Source organism: Melospiza melodia, chromosome 13, assembly GCF_035770615.1.
Source record: "Melospiza melodia melodia isolate bMelMel2 chromosome 13, bMelMel2.pri, whole genome shotgun sequence".
In the NCBI taxonomy this organism is placed as follows: domain Eukaryota; kingdom Metazoa; phylum Chordata; class Aves; order Passeriformes; family Passerellidae; genus Melospiza; species Melospiza melodia.
Window position 1 is genome coordinate 13,667,625 of NC_086206.1, and position 19,770 is coordinate 13,687,394.

Here is a 19,770-nt window from a genome sequence, read left to right on the forward strand (position 1 = left end):
TGCCACGCTGGTGTGTGGGGCTTTTAAACAGGTCCAGATTCAACCACAAATGGGAATGAGATCAAGCAGAAGAAATGCAACCTTCTGTGTTATATTCCTAATTCGAGGCTGTTTGGTTGGTTGAATCATGCAGAACGAATGCCTGACCATGCGTCTTGCAAAGCCTATTCTGGCTACAGTTGCACAGCTGGCTTTGATTTGCTGCCCATAGGAAGGGGGGAGGAATCCCTATTACTCCAACACAAATACAGATCTGGGATGTGGCTGCAGATCCAGAATTCCTAGCTATCCAGCATCGGATGATGTGTGGAAAATAAAACACAGCACAATGTAGCCCTCAGGTTTTTGGAGCCGAAAGTCACAACACGCCTAAAAAATAGCTACAGCCTGGAAAGGATTCAAATACCACAGGAAGCACGTTCCTTCCTTCTCCAGTCACATGCAATAACTCCAGCTCCTGACCAGATCAAGGTGTATCCCCATCTGGATGCAATAACACAGCCTAGAAGCAACAAGGACAGAAACCACCTATGCATATTAAATAAATGAATAAATAAAGGAAACTTCTCCTCACAAAACCACAAGTGAAATAAAGTTGCCCTTGTTACTGCCACCGTTTCATTTCTCAGTAGCCAACAAAAGCCAAATCAGCCATCCATGCCCTGGATCTCAAGCACAGAGGTTGACATAATTCTCTGGAAATTGATGTGAGCTCACTCACGTCAGATGTTTTACCAACTCCCTCCCAGCCACACCCAATTGCTCTTCAGCTGTGTAGAAGAGGTTTGAAGGTGTATTTCTCTTTAGTTTCAGATGCAGAAAGGATGTGCTTTCTCGTGCAGTACAACAGAGTTAGCAAAATGAAAGCTATGGTGAAGGCAAGATAAAAAGAAAGGATGATGTTGGCAATGGAAGAACAGAACTCAAAGACATACATCGGCTTTTGAAGTAAAAAGCTTTATAAAGCTTACTGTAAATAACTTACCACTTTACCTTTTACATGTTCTCTAAATTCTTACCTTGTTAGCTAGGTGGTCATGTCATAACCAATTGCTCTGTTTATTTTAGGACATATAGTCCATTTTCTTTTTCAATTGACAGCAGTAGGTAAGACTAAAAGCAATACTTAATATCCTGCTTATATTATAGCTTTCTGAAGGAATAGTGGAGACAAGAAAAAGAGGAGACAAGATTTCCTTCACAGTCAAGGGAAATTAACAAGTCATTAATATTAAAATCTTTAATTTAGCATATTCATTAGAAATATAGTCTGAGCATCTTATCAAAGAACATGGATCAAATACTTGTGTTCAAGTCCACCCTTATGAAGAGAAAAAGTTTGATTGTATTTTTCACTGGGGACGTTCATAATGAACAATCTACTGGTATAACAGAACAGGAAACTGCTGTGGTTGCTCCATTTGCTGTAATCTGACACAACAATTATTTAACAATAAGACAAAGTCTAATTCAGCGGCTTTGAAAAGCAAAAGATTATCCCAAAGTTTTTAGACAAAAATTAGCTGTTAAAAGTAATTTTATGTATAGTGTATTTTACTGACTGGTTCATCGTAGATCTGTTTTCATTCAAGAATGTATGAGGGTTTTTCTTAACCTCAGTTAATCCAATTACACATACTTTTCCAGCTTGTCTTGCTACGTGACCTTGGATTTAGAGATAAAAAGAGGCTACAGGCCAACTGGCTGTGAGCTCCTTATAAAGGTTCAGGCTTCCTTCAGAAAAGGGAATTGTCTACCTTAAGAGAGCATGAATCTTTGGTTTAAGTGTGGTAAGAACAGTAGCTGTAGCTGCTCATGTATTTTCAGTAAAGAAATAGCTGGTGGTGTGTGGGAAGTGATAATGGCAAGGACAGTGCTTTACAAGATAAGTAAAAAACATATGGCTGCTTTTGCACTAGAAGCAACTTCCCATTTTGGGCAAACTTGGGCAAACTCCTGCTGTCCCAAGTTCTGCAAAGTATTTTTTAATATTATGTGTTCTGTTTCCTCTAGAATTGCAATGTCACAAAGTAACTTTTCATTTAGGCTTGCTTTCTTCAGCACAGATTACTGACCTTCCTCAGAAGTGCACAGAGAGAGAGAATTCACAGAGAATTCACTGCACTCTGTTAAGAGCCTCTGGACTGAGGATTATTCACTGTAGCTAATTCCTCTTCACGTGAGCCTTCTTGTCTCACTTTCATTCACAGGCTCTAATGAGAACATCCAGGTACAAATACATGCCTGGGATTATGACACACCTGTTGGGATCTGCCTAAACAGCAACAAATATGGAAAGACCCTGTGCATAGAAACAATTGGAATTATTTTAGAATCAAACAATATTAACCTGGAGATGGCCATAGAGTCACAACACACTAACTAGTTCAGATGATTTTTCAACTGAGTAATGAAGCCTTAGAGATAGTGATGATATTTCTGGTTAATATGAGTTTCAAATTAAACTGTGAATATTACATAACTGGCTGTAAGCAAACTTGACTATTTGTGAGTAGTAGTTTAAATCCCATCAATTTCAAAGTTTCAGCTCAAACCTAAAATCTTCGTAGGTCCTATGTATTAAGGATTAATATTTTACTTATTCCACAGCACACAGTGACTATTTCATTAAGTCCAGTCATTCCTTGGACACTCCAGGAATGGTGACTCCACTGTCTCCCTGGGCAGCGCCTTCCCATGCTTGACAACCCTTTCCATGGAGAAATTCTTCCTGATGTCCAACCTGAACCTCTCCTGGCATAGCTCAAGACCATGTCCTGTCATCCTGTTGCTGATTGCCTGCGGGAAGAGGCCGACCCCCACCTGGGAGTTATAAAAAAGGGATAAAGTCACCCCTGAAGCTAAACCCTGGCTTCCCCAGCCTCTCCTCACAGGACCTGTGCTCCAGACCCTTCACCAATTCTCTGCTGTTCTCTGGACATGCTCCAGCACCTCAATGTATTTCTTGAAGTGAGGGGCCCAGAACTGGACACAGGACTCAAGCATTAAGCTCCCTCAAGTTGTTCTATGATTTCTTAGAGTGCAAATTCTAGACACATCAGGACAGTCAGAGTTTCTGTACTGCCATCTCCTGCAGGGAACAGATGCTCATGCTGCAAGAGCAAATTCTGGTTTATTTTGCCCTTCTTTTTGTCTTTTCATCTTAGTGCAAGGCAAAACTATAGATTCTGGTATGTTATCGTGCAGGCAAAGCATCCTGAAGCTTCTGTGATCTCTCTGCTGACTGCTGGGTTCCCTTCATTGATGACATACATTGCTAAGGAATATTTTAATTATTTCCCTTATAGTTAAAAACTTTTAGATGCAGATCTCGCAAAATGCAAGACTGAGAAGACACTATTCCATACTTTTAAATTCTTTTTGGAATTGCTTTCGGAGGAGAATTCCCCACAGTTCTACAGCTTTGCTGCAGCAGCTGTGGTGACCAGAAAGTGAAGGGCACGAGAAGTGCCACAGTGCAAGCCAGGGTGGCTGGGCACGGGCTGGGCACTGAACGGGCTGGGCACCTGAACGGGCTGGGCACGGGAACGGGCTGGGCACTGAACGGGCTGGGCACTGAACGGGCTGGGCACCTGAAGGGGCTGGGCACTGAACGGGCTGGGCACCTGAAGGGGCTGGGCACGGGAACGGGCTGGGCACGGGAACGGGCTGGGCACTGAACGGACCGGGCACTGAAGGGGCTCCCGAAGGAAGCGCTCACAGCCCCAGAGCTGCCGGAGTTCCGGGGGTGCTCGGACAGGGTGCTCAGACACACGCTGGGCTGTCCTGTGCAGGCCCAGGAGCTGCGGGATCCTTGTGGCTCCCTTCCAGCTCAGTATTCTGTGGTTCTGTGTTTGCCTGCCTGCCGCTGTTCCCACTGAGCCGGAAGGCAAGCAGCTAACAGCCTTGAGTCCCGGAGCCAGCATTTGTTACCCAAGCGACATTCCTCAGCTTACGCCATCCCACCTAATTATTCCGGTCATTAGCTGGAGCCAAGAGCACCACCTATTCACATGCGGTGTTTTAGAACGTAACGCTCCGCACGCCGCAAGGGAATTCTGCTCCTTGGCTCGGACGTGGGGCCGTCTGCGCTGTGCGGGAGGGGTCACGGAGCGGCTCCGGACCGGGAGCGGGCTCGGAGCGGGGCGGGCGCTGCCGGCGGCGGCGGGACCGACACGTGGCACCGCGCCCCGCGCGCGGCCCCGCCCCCCGCGCGCCGCTGGCCGCGCCCGATTGGGCGCCGAGCGCCGCCTACAACTCCCGGCAGGCCCCGCGGCGCCCGGAGAGCGGGCGGTCTCTCTCGCTCTCTCTCAGTCGGGCGGCGGTCACGGGGCTCTGTCGGTGCCGTGACGTCACCGCGGGAGGGACGGCCGGAGGACGCACGGACAGAAGGGGGAGGGCCCGGCGGGGCGGGCCGGGGCGGGGGGCGCTGCCCGGGGCGCGGCGCGGGGGCGGGTCCAGCCGCAGCCCGTAGTAGGCGCCCGCCCCCCCCCGAGTGACAGAAGCGTCCGGGCACCGGAGCTCGCGCTGGGGCCGCAGCCGCCGCTCGCGCCGCCGCCCCGCCTCCGGCCCCTCCGCCGCCCGGTGTTATGCGGCGCTCCTGAGGGGCGAGCGCAGCCCGGCTGGACCCGGCGCGGCCCTGAGGGGCGACGGGGTCTCGCTGCGCCTCGCCGGCCAAACCCATGACTACGGCAAACTGCGGCGCCACCGACGAGTTCGACTTCAGGCTGATCTTCGGCGAGGACGGGCAGCCCGGCCCCGGGCCGCCGCTGGGGCCCGCAGGTGCGCCCCGGGGCCGGGGGGGTCGCTCGGGTTCCTGTTTTCCTCCGAACGAGGCGGGGAGGGCAGCGGGGACTGCGCCGGCCCCGCCGCTGCGGGAGGCGGCAGCCCGGGGGGAGCGGCGCCGTCCGTCCGTGCCTCAGGCCGCGGCCGCTTCCCGGCGCCGCTCCCGTTCCTCCCGCGGGACGCGGGGGCTCAGCAGCGATCGGCCGGGCCTCTCCCCGCCGTAAGAACTTTCTTTGCGAAAAGAAACGCAGGCGCTCGCATCGTGCGGGAGGAGCCGCCCCGGGCGCGGTGGCGCCGGCGGGGAAAAGGCCCCGGGTTGGATGTGGTGGCCCCACGCCCCCCGAGCCCGGTGTTAACGGGGCCGGAGCAGGGCAGCGCTCGGGCACTTGCGGTGAAAAGTTTCAGCCGAAGTGTTCCCCGTATATAGAACATCCCAGTGTGTTCTGCAGACTTTTTGTACGTTTGCACGGGCGAACACCGCGTGTCGAGTCTGTGATGGTTGTTTTGGGTCCCTGTGTACAGATGCACGCATACATCTCAGAGTGCTTCCATTTTACTTTGTTTTGTAGTACTGGAGCCTGAAAATCCCGTTTTAAAATGCTCATATTTCTTCAAACTGCAGAAAACAAAGTATTCCCTGTGAATTGTGGCGTGAAGAATCAATAAGGACCAGCTGTGCCTTGTTTAGCTGTACCAGAGTTTGATGGCTGCGTGCTTTATTTTCTAACATACTTGAAATAAGTTTTGATTGGTAATGGGCTGTCTTATGTCTAAGTGTTAGATGATAAGATAGCTTGAAACACGGCTGTATCCAGGCTAAATGATGCAGCCATGTTGTTTGGCTCGGTTGTCTGCCTAAGTTAATTAGAAAAAAATTTGTTTGATACAGTCTGTGTGAAAGCACTCAGGATTAACTCCTTAGAAAATCCCTAACTTTCTTGATGCTCAGATTTAATTTGCAAATTCATTCAGATCAGGGAAGGCTTTGTCTATTTTCCATTTCAGTACAATAGCAGATGGTGTGTGTTGTGAAGGGGGCCTGAATTCTGCATAGATAAGTGCATGACAGTACTGTATGAAAACAATGGAAAACATGTGAACAAATGACAACAAAAATAATTTTGACACCCCCATTTCTATTATTTTGACATAAAAGTGGTTGTCTAAACTATGTTCCTTTGTTGATGACAGATGAGAATGAGAGAAGAAGTTTCTCAGAAAGCTGGAAATACTAGTGTGGGATCAACTCACTGTTCTATTTGTATTTGGGTAGCAGTCCTTAATAAGCTGTTCGATGTTACTCTGAATGCAGAGAATGTTCCATGCTTAAAAAGTCGGAACTGTTCTTATGTCAAATTTAAAAATGTGATATTTGGACCATGAACTAGTTTGTTTGCTGTCGCTCTCAGTAAGAAATTCTGCATGTGAAGCTCAAGTAATTTTACTGTTTTGTAGAATTCTGGAGATGATCTTGCCTGCTGTGCACAGATGTGGCCTTCGGGGAAAGGGTTAGAGTAGAACTCTGCCTTCATGTCCTCTGTTAAAAGTATTGCCAGAGCTCATCTGTTCATTCTGCCCTTGCATTTTACACATGAAGAACTAGAATTCATATGAGAGGTCCCATATTGGAAATCTATTTTTTCCTTTACCCCTCTTCCAAATACATTAGATGAACAAAAAAAAAAGTTCTTAGAGCTCCCTAAAGCATCTATTTCATAATCCCATATCACTTCCTTCAATGGTGGTGTCTCTTGTGCTGCAAAGTAAGCGAAGGGTGTATGCTAATAATAAAACATGTAGGTCACAGGGAAAGTTGCCTAATTTGAAAGAAATAATACTAAAATTACTCAGTTTTCCGTGATCATGGAGAACACCTAAAAACACATTCAGATCCTTCGTGCTTTGTCTCTAAAAGTTTGAGACTGGCATTTTGATGAAGGAAGTGTCTGGTACTAAGTTCTTGTGCAAATAACATGGAAATCTATGTTAATGGTGTCTTTTATACTGAGACTAGTGTTGTGAGGATTTTACTCTTTTATATATGTACACATGTAAGTATATACAGTTTCATATTTATATTTAACTGTATTTGTAATCAAAAGCAAAGCAAAGTGAGCTATTCTTTCATTTCCTTGAAATACTTTAGGTATCTGAACTACTAAGGAAGTGCTAGTGCCAGGCAGTAGATTATCCCTTTTATGATATTAAAGATTAAAAGAACAGTAAGAGAAATCAGCTGGGAATTTTAGTTATCCACAGAACAATTTCAGTGGGTTTCAGGATATCAGGACTGACATTTGTAGTTTTGTGCTAAGTGGCAGGACTTGAGACCTGTGTTCTGCATTAGTGCTTCTTTGCTTGATCTGAAAGTTGCAGTTCCTGCTGCAGGGGAGAATGCATGAAAGATGTGTGAAGATGCTTGCAATCCCTAGTGTAATACTGCAATCTTTGCACGATACTTGGATTGAAATTAAAAGGGGTAGCCCATTTCCAGTAGGTTTTGAGTGGAGGTAAAAATTTGCTCAGGTAATTGCTAAATTAAAGATTCTCAAAAGATTCTTCAGCTGCTTTTGAGTGGATGTTAGGTACTGAGCAAGAGTTTCTGCAAACTTGCTTTCTGTTTCTCTGTTTGTTCAGTGTTCTTATCCCAAAGAACAAAGAAATTGTCACTTGGGTTTGTAGTGTTGAGCACTAAAAGTGTTTGGTACAGTTCTGGCTACAGTTCTTTCTTCATCTTTTTATGACCAAGGAATTCAAGCCTCCAGTTCCCAAAGGTGATGCTGTAGATCACTCTGAAGTGAATCAAATATCTTTGCTTTGCACTTTGTTGCAAAAGTTTGGGTAGCTGCAGTAGCATCCGATTGCATTGTGCCACCTTGTATCAGGAATGTCTCAGTCAGCCCGTGCATCACGGAACGTTCAGGTGCTCCGCAGTCTGCTGAGAGATGTCACTGGCTTGCAATTGTCAGTGCCAGTGTTTGATGTGCCCCCTGGTTTGGGCTTTTTGGTGAACAGACCTTTGGGATGTAATGGGTGACACTGGAGTAACTGAATTAGCTGGAATGCTTTTGTAATGGTGCCCCAATTCCCTTCACCACCACCAGTTTTGCAAGTCTATTCCGTGTAATTTGGGGGAATTTGTCTAGAATTTATTAGGCAATTAAACTGCATTGAGTTTTTCACACTGCTGAGGACACGTTATACTTTTTAAATGCCAAACTTATCAAAATGAAAGCAAATATGAGTTGCTGTAAAATTTTCTGAAGTTTTATTTTAGGGGTTCGTCTTCGCTTTAAAAGAATGAGTTTCTACAAGGTAAAAGCTGTACTGGGAGTATATACTACTAAGCTGAGAATTTGGGATCTTACAGGGTTCTGTGTCATGCAAAACTGTTTCTTCCTGGTATATGAAATCACAACTAACTTAAAATTAGAGGCTGCAAACTGTTCAGTATGCAGAAATGAAGAGTTACAGATGAGTTATTGATGCTGCTGTTCAGCCTCCTGCCTAAAATGTTCCTGTTATTTCTGATTAAGTATCCTAAGAGCTAAAGAGGGGCTAATGCTTTGTTACTCTGTGAAACAGTAATATGAGTTTCACCTTAACTTCTACCTTTTGTTCTTGGATTATGAAGTAGAGAAGGAGAAGTTAATATTTCCATGTAAATAATCTTCCTTGGTTGATTTTGTTTATTTGCTTTCCCACAATATGAGTGCTTTAAAAGAACTGATCAAACTACCCTCCTTGGGCTTCAGGTTCATAGTACTTATTTTATTTTATTTATTTTATTTTATGAAACAAGATGAAAATGGGTTCTTTGTATTTTCTGTGACTTAACATTTGGTTAGGTAATATTATTTGGTAATCTTGTTACAAATGAATCTTATGATATCTCTTACTTTTCTTCTGAAGAGTATAAAAACCATCCCAGTTCTGTGATGAATTTAGCAACTGTTCAAAACATCTTTGTGAGCTGCAGCCTCGTTCTGCATACGGACGCTGTGTTTGGATTTGTCTCTTTCATTGATTTACAAACTTGTACTCCTGTTCTCCTCTGAGATTTTTTTCCTTTCACTTGGAGCTGGTGGGTTATTGGTTTGTTACTGGATAGCAGGACTGAAATGCACATTTTGCTATAGTGACTGTTAGAGTAATGCCTGATTTTCTGAAGGTTTTCGTGTCAGACCTTTCTCTGTGAGCATCCATGAGCTGCTTGGGCTGCTCTGCCGTTGTCTCCTGCCCACATACCAAGTGCCCTGAAGTGATGATGGGGGCTGGATTTTCCCTCAGCTAGGCAGAGTTCTCTTGTAGTGAAAACTGGCACTATGTATGTGTTATTTCATTTATGTGTGCCATAGAAGTCTTAAAACCATTGATTTATACTGAAACACCAGCACAATACTAGTCTTTATAGCTTTGCCTTCATCATTAATATGTGAAGTATCCTTTTCCCCTTCCTAAATGTGCATTCATGACTGGTATTGCTCTCAGGGATTGTTGGTAGAGAGTAGAAAACTGTCTAAGCTGTTGACGGGAGTTTGCAGCATGGTTGAACTTTTTGTTCTTTTCCCTGAGGTTGTGATTAAGGTAAATAATCTTAATAAAATCAAATTGTGGTAAAAAAGAGAGAGTAGTCTTATAATTAGATTGAGTGGGAAATGAAGGGCTGGGTGCTGGCAGTAGCTGTGAACTTATGGTGTGAGTTGACTGAGGATTGCTCTTGGTGAAATTTGATTTTGTGCTCAAAAGAGCTGGTCCAGCAAACTGTTGCAAAGTTTGCTTTCCCTGGCTGAGTTAAGAGGAGCTTGTGAGACATCTTTTGAAGTCTGTTTACCAGGCTACCTTGCACACCTGTATGTTTCACTTGAAGTTTTATTATTTTTTAAATTATTTTGATTCTTTTTAGATTTGGATATCTATATAAATAGGTAGGAGAGAAAGTCTTTGCACAAGATGGTAACTGTGGTTAATATATATAATTTGGGCCATCCATCTAAATACAGCTGTCTGTGCTGCTCTGTTAACATTTGCTATACAAAAGAGTGCTCGTGTGGTTAAGAATAGGATCAGTTGGTGCTATTCCAACAAAGGAATGAATGGATAAGTTACTTGAATCCATTTATTTTTTTTCTCTCTTAGATATAAGTGACACTTTCTAACAGAAATATTTATCTGATAACTGAGTATTAAATATATAGTGATAAACCAGCACTTGAAGGAAATTGAGCTACTATCATTTTATTCTACAAGGTGGTGGATGCTGGTATCTGCATGTAAAAGACTGACACACAGGGACACAATGCAAATCAGTCATATAGGCTGTGGTTATATAATCTGCTGATAGGGGGGAGGAGGGAAAACCAAACAGCTGCATCTGGCCAAAACCAGAGGGTCTTGTGACTTCAAGATAGCTTAGAGAAACACTGAGAAAGACCAAAGGAGAATGTTTACTAAAGTACAGCTATCAATGGAGTCAAGAATTGCCTGGCAATTAAAAGTAAGAGATTAAGATGATAATCCTGGCAAGCTGACATGTTTGAGTATGTTGTGATTTTTCACAGTATTCTGGATAAATTAAATCTTGCCTCTTTGAATGAAGCTTGACCAGGATGAGACTATTCAGGGAAAATACCAAAATCTTTTGTGTGGTGTTGCGAAGCAGTTGTAGTTGCAGCTAATCTAATTTGATAACTTTTCTGTTTTGGCAGTATGGTTCTTTGATCACTACATACTGCATTGAGAGTCACTAGCTAGTGAGTCACTATGTATTGCAGGGATTTTAAAAGGTCCCCAGTTTGACAAAATGTCACTTATTTTGTTTGTGAATTCATAGTTGCACATCACTCTCTGTCCCCTTTCTTCCCAACTGAATTGTGGGCAGAGTGTAAATGAAAACAAATCCTGAGATTTGGGATGAGAGAGATGGTCAGATACAGATCGGCATTTGGGCTAGTGCTTTTGTCTTACATATTTCTGAAAAGTATAAATTCCTTGCTGTTTCTCCAAGTAAAAAGTAGCCTTCTGCTTAAAACATGATGGTGCCATTACTTTGGTCTGTGTTGTCCAACTGGAAGCAGTTTGTGAGATGCCACCTGACGTGTAGGCAGCTCTGTGATGTTGCTGTGAATGAGAGAGAATAAACTGGAGTAGATGGGCCTGGGTCAATAGCAAGCAGCAGTTTGGCTGTTCCCAGCAATAACGTAAATACGGAGCTGTTGCCTCAAGCTGCCCTAGTGGGCCAGGGAAGTACGTGGAGCAGCCTTGGCAGGGAGCCCAGCCAGTAAAACAGCATCCAAGTCCTTGCATTTGTCCAGGCATGCCATGTGGGCTCGAATGACAGTGGAATTCAAGATGAGTGAAAGGATCAGTGAGGCTAAGTAAAACTGAGCAAGCTTATTAAGAAGGCAGCGTTCTCTTCTACCTTTAGTACACCCATCTGTGAGTGTTCTTGTGAAATACTGGCAAAAGAGAACATTAAAAAATCATAGAACTGTTCAAAGTCATTCAGGGAGGATGAATTTGAATCTAAAGCACTGCAGGTCTGGTGGAAGGAGAGAAGAATGAACTTTCTGGAGATCTGACTACAAACCCATGACCTTTCAGCAGTAAAGTCATGAAAATAGAATTCTGTGTGTGGTTTTATTTGGTATTGTGTGATGATTTTGGTGGGTTTTTTTCAAGCAGAAACAAAAACTTCATTTGAGGTTGCATGAAAGATGTTTGTAGATAAAGACATGAGCAAGTACTAAGAGCTAATTTATTAATACCAAAAATGTTGTATCATATTATTTATATTAATATTTAAGTTAATAGGAATTGCATGCTTAAAAATGGTCTTTCAGGCTGCACTTTGAAGATGAGTCATCACTTCTAAAAGTGAGAAATATTTTTAATATAGAAAAAATTCTTCAATGGAGTTGAATATTTCTGGTGTTTTCTGTTTTTTTTTTTTTTTAGCAGGTTGATGGAGAGAGTTAATGAGAAGCTTCATGGTTTAATGGCTGCTAACATTGCTTTTTTGGGAACAAGTGCTGTGAGAAATGGTTTTTAAATCCCACATTTTAATGGTTTTGGGAAAAATGGAAGGATAACTTACACATACTTTGAGAGAGGTAGTATTTGCTCTGTGCTAGAGAGGGAGTGAAATTGTGCCTGATTGTTGTTGGGCTGGGGCAGAAGCTGTCACCTTTTAACTCAAGTTGTTGTACAGAGTAGCCCTCTGTGTCTTCATAGCCAAAATGAAAGTGTGACAGAATGACAATCTGCTAATCCAGTCATGTTGCATTTATTAACTGTTAGTGACAATGATTCATTGCTTTGATGGCTGCATTGTGCCTGTACTAATATCTGAGGTGATGTATAGCTGCTCACGTGTGTCTTTAGATGCTTTCTAGCAGTTGTTCCCTAAGTCAAGGACATGAAGGAGGAGATGCAGTAACTGATTACAAAAGGCTTTAATAGTGTCATTTGGGATAACTGTATTCAAACAACAAGGCCATAAGGAAATACATTATTTAATCCAAAGAACTACTAAGAAAATCTGTCAATATTTTGTATTTTGCACAGCTTCTTTAGCTGATGTAGGTCTCTGTGTTTCATCAGTGCAATTTGTCATGTTAAGTCTTTTGAGAGCAAATGCTGCTGTCCTTCAAATTGCCATGCTTTTTGTGTTGGGGGCAGGAGTTAGGCTGTGTACAGTATGAGGTGATGCCTCCAGTCCTGCTGGAATAAACACAAGCCATTTAGGACTCTGGGAAGAGATGCAAAGTTACACGTGGCTAATATCACCATCTCTACATTTTGGGGTGTCATTCTGAACCTTGCTGAGAAAAATGGTATTTGTGCTGAGCTTCAGCCTCCTCTTTTTCATTTGGCTGATTCATGTTTCTGTCTTTTACTGTATCTGCCTTTTACTGTATCAATCTAGCAAAGTGAATTCAAGGTGTTTCTGATTCTACATTCATGCAAGCAGATGGGAAAAGGCCTCTGGCATCAAGGCAGTTTCAGATTGTCATTCTGGCTCATTACAGTTGATGTACACAGCCTGTGAGTTTAATGCACCTGAAGTCCACTGCATTATAATATTGGTGAAAAGTTGTAATAATTGATGGTTTGAAATACTGAGTTAACTGTGTGGTAGGAGTGCCTGCTGTGGAATGGTTTGCCCTCTGCCATGCAGGCAGCTGCAGCAGTACAGTGTGATTTGGCTGAGGTGTGAAGAGTTCCCAAACGAGTTTGTTCAGATATTATTGATACCAGTTCTAATCTCTGTGTCATGCTCTGTTTGATAATCAGAAAGGGGATGCCCCCATTTCAGTCTCCCCTCCACTGTGTGACTGCTCCCCACTCACACATCTTGCCTTGGCTTACTGCTCTCCTTTTCTACCAGTTTGCACAAAGACCCTGCTCTGTATCACCAAACTCTCCTGTCAACTAAAATACAAATGTTCTTGCACGCTCCTGTCTGTTTTCTTTGATACAGCCCTGCTTAACACCTGATTTTGCAAGTTTAGTTTCTGCTCAGTGCTTGCTTCAGGGCTGGAGCAGTGAACTGGCAGTGTCTCTGTACAGAGCAGCAGGTTGCTGTGAGCAAGGTTGTGTTAGAAGTCAGTTGGTGGTAAAGGCATCCATGTAGCAGTTAGGTGAGGATTTCAGTTGATTCTGTTTGACTGACTGGAGAACCTTTCCATGGAGCCTGTTGGTTTTGCCCCCACAAAGGAAAAGTTGTGCATGGTAAACTGGCCCACAGCAGCAAGAATCTAGGCAAACCTGGCCTGCTGGCAATTACAGCCCACGATTAATTCCCTTGTTCCCTTCACTCGGTATTTGCCTCATCTTCTCACTTACCTTTATGCTCAGTGTACTTCCAGTGGGTCAGGCACAGCACACCAGTTTGGGAGTGATCAGGCTTCTCTCAGGTCTCACATCTACACGTCTGAAACGCTGTGGGGCTGCAGGGCTGCAGTCCTTTTGCAGACTCCAACACCTGATCATAGAATAAGAGAGTTCATCTTCAGAGCAGCAGTGTCAGATGGCTGCTCATGCTGTGTGATAGCACCTGCTGTGCCCATGCTCTGTGCTGTTCCAAAAGGCTGTACACTAATGTCTCTGAACTACTGGGTCATGCTAAGATTACCTTTGATCTGACAGTGAATGACAAATGAGGCTTCATCAAACTGGAGGGCAGCAGCTTCTGTTTTGTCTACAAGGTTATTATGCAGTGAAGTACCATGTTCTTGAAAGATATAGCCACAGATTAAAAATAGAGGAGTCCACAGAACTTGGAGGCTTCTAAAGCAAGAAGCAGATTTTTTTTAACCTCTTATGAGTATTAATGAATAATCCTTAAGTACTCAACCAAAGGCTTTATATAAAAAGTTGTCATTTAAAGACATGCTTCATATCAACCAGAGATAGCAGGAGAGCTGGAGAAGGCCCAGGTACAAACACTGCTGAGCGCATCCGGTTGTTATTTTCTGTTTTGTAACTGAACTTAGAGTGACTAATTCTTGTTGAATCTTACAGTTACAAGTGGAATTCTTTACCTGCCTTGTACATAACCTGTTAGCAATGTAGCTCAGAGCTGTTCTTTCCCTATTTGAAATGTAATTTCATTACTTCAGTGTGAAGCTGGATGTACACTGAGACAGCAGTTCTAGTTTAAATGCGTACCAGGCTGTGGCCTAAGGGTTTGTTTAGTTGCATGTTACGTTTTTATTTGATAGTGAACACCTGCAGTTCCTGTCCTGGTTGCTTGTTTCCTCCCATGTCCTAAAGCTTGCCATTCTGTCAGTTGTACATATACAGGTGTTAGTGCACTGTAAATATGATAACCAAAATCATCTGTGTTAAAAGAACATCTCAGTTCCCCTCCCCCTTGGTGTGTGAAGGTGTGTGGGAGGGTGGTTGTTGCTCAAAAAACCTTAGTGTAGTTACACCCCGAGAGCCAGTATGTTCTTATTTTAGTCAGTGTCAGTTGTAAACATTTGATATGCTGGATTCTTCTCTTGTTTAAACTGCTTAAATTACTGCAGCTTCTTTATTCTTCTGTATTTCTACAAAGGATAATGAATTCTTATCCAGATTAGAATTGGAAAAGGCTCCTTGAAGAGCTCCCACTGTTGAGAAGGTGCTTTTTCTTTTACATTTCCAGTATACTTGCTTAACAAAAGAAAATGAGTGAAATTGTGACTGGCACAACAGAACGGCTTCTGGCATACATGATTGACAAAAGTAAAGTTCATTTTTATCCTTTTTTGAGTAATCTGACATGACCATGAAACAGAGCACAAAACCATCAAAGAGAGTAAACTGCTTCGTAAAATGAGAGTTGTAAATCATCCCTTTGTGAAAACTTAAACTTGCAGTACTTCATGTATTGCTAACTTTGGTCTAGAAGGATGTTTCCCCCTACTCCACCCTGCTACCTTAATTTTTTTTCACAATTTATTCTTTTTCAGTACCATATTTGGCTTGCTAGTCAGTTGTACTCCTTATAAACTAATACATTGCTATGTTTCACTATGGGGTTGTGGGATTTTTTAAGCTGATGTTTAAGCTTGTAGGAAGTGTTTCTGGAGAACTGATAGCTCGTAATGGAAAACTGGAGTTAAATATCCAATTATAGAGCTTTAGTGCAATAGTATACCAAGAACTCTCATCAATCGTGTTTTTAAGTACACAAAATAAAAACTATTGATTATTGACTATTTTGTGTTCCCTGTGAAGATTAAGACTCTTTCTTCATCCCAAGAAATAAATCAACTTGTGCAAACCTGCAGAGTAATGAAATAAAAAACCTGCCACATATGCTTTTTGTCCCTTTTTACAAATATTTTTGTAACCATTGTGTTCAGAAAGAGATAATGGTAACTGTCATGACAGAAGTGGAAAACAGAAGAGTTGGTCATTCTTTTTGAAGCTTGTGAGACAGTGAGACAGACTTGCCTGAGAGCACACATGATGTCTGTGTCAGTGTCCAGGTCTTTCCTCATGCTATTTAAAGGACTTGATTGCTGATCCTGTTTTCACAGTAGTAGTTTTATAAAACCTAGGTCAAGTTGCACTTTCTTCGTACCTTATAGCAACTCCTATTGTCTGAAAATGTTTGTTTATGGGCTTATAAACTTAGAATAATAAAACAATTTGGGTAATTCTGGCACAGGGCTCGTGTTCAGACATTTGATAGTAATTGACCTTCCTTCTCTGGAGAAATCTGGCTGAGTGCACAGCTGCACATGTGCATGTGCCAGTACAGCACTGGGGAGTGAACAACTGGTGGGCAAGCATTGCTGGTCCTGAATGTGCACTCTAATATAGCAAGTAGCAAGCAAAATGTACTTTAGAAGCAGTTGTTCTGGATATTATTTAATTATATTCCCCAGTTAGACAGCTTATGTTGAAGTGTAGTTAGCAGCTTAGTTAGGGATGAGCCAGCATTGTTTTAATGCTGAACAGGAGCTTCTGTACACGAGGCTGTTTCCAGACAGTAGCAAATGTACATTCAAAATGAGCAACCTTCTGGTTCTCATTGACAGTGGATGACACACATGCCTGATCTAAGATTGCAATGGAAGTGTGCAGCTTTATTTATCTTATACACTGTGAATATAGAGCATCTGCTCATTTTTGTGATCCCTCAGTACTGAACCTGATCTCAGCAGGGTGGGGAGGAAGACTCCAGTAAATTTCTAAAGACTCATGGCTTCTCTGTGCTTCTCAGTGGTAAAAGTCTTAGTAAGTAAAAACAAAGCTGAGTTTCTTTCTATGCCATTTGTCCAGAAGATCTCCTTTGATTGTAAAAGAAAATGTGTTTGACGTGGTTTGTTCTTAGGAAACAGTGACTTGTTTTGTTTCTTTGTCTCCTTTAAAATGCTTACTGGAACAAATAAACTATTAATACTACTTCTAAAACTGAAGTTGAACTTATTGGCCCATAATCCTTCATTATTTTTTAACCTTTTATTGAGTCCAGTTTTCTTTACTCTGCATTGCTGTTATCTTTATTAGCAGTTTATTCTGTTGTCCTTACCAAAGCAAAAGCATTTAGCACACCTGCCTGTTCAGTGGCATGAAGGGATTTGAGGTGAATGGCATTACTTCTCTTGCTCTGTGTATTTTGCTGTGTCTGTTTTGTCATCTTGCCCCCATGTTTTTGTGGTAGTTTTTGTGCTTTACCTTCGTAGGCTGCCCCAGTTTGTGTCTTGAGTGCTTTCATATATTTTATGGTCAGTGAAGGCCTCATGACTTGGCCAACTTCTTTACTGTCTTTCCTCCCCCAATAGGGTTGTTTGCATGTAATAGCTCTCCTATGAAGTAACCAGATTTCCAGAACTCCATTTTTTTCCCTTGGGCTTCTCCATAACTTTTTTCCTTACACTTGCCTATTGTGAGGCTTTCCTTTGTTTGTTTGCCCTCTGCTTCTTGAAGCCCCGTGTTGGATTTGTTTTGTGCTGTTCTCACTGCTTTCTCTTTTAAGGGTTATCAACAAAGTTTTTTCCATTCTTTCTTTTCCCCCTCCCTCCCAGGTGTATGTTTGTTTGTATGTTTACTGGTTCCTTAAGGTAGGTTAGAGGGCTCTTTCAGCTCTGCAATCTTTATTAGGACAAAAATAATATCTGGTAAATAATCTAGTAGAATTAATGACATGATTTGTGAAGGTCTTAGTGTTGTCCTTTTTGTGAGCAGCTAACAGGTTATTTAAACACATGAACCGTAAGGGGGAGGATTTGTGTGCACAGACTGAAATAAATCTACATGTTTATCAATTGAGTCTGAAAATTATGTGGGTGATTTAGACTTCAAACTGTGTTGTGTTCACAGTGTTAAGTGTGCTTTTGGGATGGGATATTCATTAGGTTTCTTGCTTCCTGTTTTGTGTGTGCAGCTGGGGAGGGGTAACAGCCAGCACAGCCAAACTCAGGACAGGGACCACAGAAACCTGAGTCCCAGACGTTCTGTCTCCTGTCTGCTCCATCTCTGCCCCTGTTCTTCCCAGCTGGTGCTGGTAATTCTGTGCTGGTCTGATCTCTCCACCTCAGCATTGTGAAAGTTAAATTCTCAATGTACATCTGCCTTTTGTAAATCCCTGCGACACTGAAAGTAGAGAAATTGTCTTAAATATTTTAAGGTTTCTTGATTATTGGTGCAAGAGGAATAAGGCTCTTTGCAGTGGTGAGAGGTTTAGTGTGAACAATGTGCTGCTACTGTTCCTAAAACAATTAATGACAGTAAATGGTTACACACAGGGCTTGAAGGCTTCCAACTGCTGTTTTTCTTTATTATTATTATTAATTTTAATTTTAAAAGTTCTGTGGCTGTAACTGTTTTATTTCTAAGTTTTGATAAGGTAGATTATAGCCTTCATAGGATTGCCTTTTTCTTCCCTAGATCTATGCTTTTATTAATGCTGAGTTAGGAAACAGATATCTGTGATCTTGCATTAATACACCAATAAATGTGGAAAACCTAGAACCAATACTGTCTGCATTTCATGTTTTGTAATGGAAAACAGCAAAAAGACCCTCAAGTAAAGTTTTAAAAAATGTTACCCTAGTGAAAGAACAGGGAAATGCAGTTTTGCTAGTGAGCTTGTGTTAATTGTGTGTGATATGTGCAGTAGTCCTTCCTGAGAATTGATTCTTTCAGTGTGTGCATATTTAGAAATCAACCTATGCTGATTTTCAGTGCTCTTAACACATATAGTAATAGTTAATGATATATAATATGGATAATTGTCATACATAACCATAATATGTATAAAATCATGCAGTGTTTATAGTATTGCTAAGTACTCCTTAAATGCAATGTATGCCTCCTTCAATAGATTTCTTATAAAGTTGCTCCCTGCTCATGAACCTTCAGCCTTTTCTTTTTTGTTTTTTTTTGTGAAGTCTGAGGAGTGTAGTCCATTCCTTGGTAACAATGTGCTTTCTCTTCATTTGAAAATGCTTCCCTGTCTCTGAGGAGCTGATGTTTTGTTTCTGTTTTAGTTATTTTTAAGCTGATTGCTATTAATGAAATAGACTGACTTCATTAACAAACTAAGATTTTTTGTCATTTAAAGGGCTAAAATACATAGCTTCCAGTCTGGATATTTTAACTGATTGTGAGAGAGAATACATTTATTTTAAAACAAATATTATTAGTCTGCTGGTACTCAGGATAAAAATAATTTTTAAAAAAGAACTGATACCTAGATATGCAATTTATGTCATCTAGCCTGGATTTGTGGAAAATTAAAGAGTGACGACCCTATTTACAAGTGAAAAGAAAAAAGAGTGGAATCACAATACCTGCAAAATAAGAAAAAAAAATTGTGTTTTCTACTTTTGTTTCAGACAAATGTCTCCTATTGGCAGTTAATTTAATATTGAGAAATGGGGCAAGAAAATTTGCTTCAGTTCTGTGACACAAAGTTGCTGATTTTGTTACCGGGACTTGTACTCCTTCTCAATTGCTTGTTTTTCTTTGGAATATTTCCTGTGTTTTGGATAAGTTAGTGAGGTCTGAGAATATTTTGTTTTGACTTATTTTGCTGAACAACTTGTGCTCAAACTTGATACAACTGCACTGAAAAATGCTATTTAGCATAGGCACTTGAGAGTTTTCTAACCTACAAAAAATATATCTTAGGAATACAATATATTAGTATCTCTAGTAATATTCCTTGTTAGGCCTCCTTTGGTTGAATGTTTTTAGTAGCTCATAATCTTCATTCAAGCTTGAGTCACTGTGAGATGCTTTCTGTTGTTAAAGTAGATCAATATTATGGATGTGATGTTCTGGTGCTTGTAAGTATTGACAGGACTTGCAGAAAGTACCTTCATCCTATTTGTGTCAAAAAGACAAACTTTTAATGATTTTTGATTAAAAATGTTTAATTATAAGTGGAACACAGTTATGAAAGATGAAGTTTGAATTGAGTGTTCAAGCTTAGATCCTTTCAGGATTTTAACCCATCTTTTTGCTTGCATTATAATTTCT

The 19,770-nt window shown here is 41.7% G+C and overlaps 1 protein-coding gene across 2 annotated transcripts in view; it reads left to right on the forward strand.

The window, feature by feature from the left end:
• Nucleotides 1–4,627: 4,627 nt before the first annotated feature.
• Nucleotides 4,628–19,770, forward strand: part of NFATC3 (nuclear factor of activated T cells 3) — a 64,602-nt gene continuing 49,459 nt past the window's right edge. For both annotated transcript variants that reach the window (XM_063167805.1, XM_063167806.1), the window contains exon 1: nt 4,628–4,782. In XM_063167805.1, the coding sequence (XP_063023875.1) occupies nt 4,683–4,782 (100 nt within the window). In that variant the 5' untranslated portion in view covers nt 4,628–4,682. The remainder of the gene's footprint in view (nt 4,783–19,770) is intronic.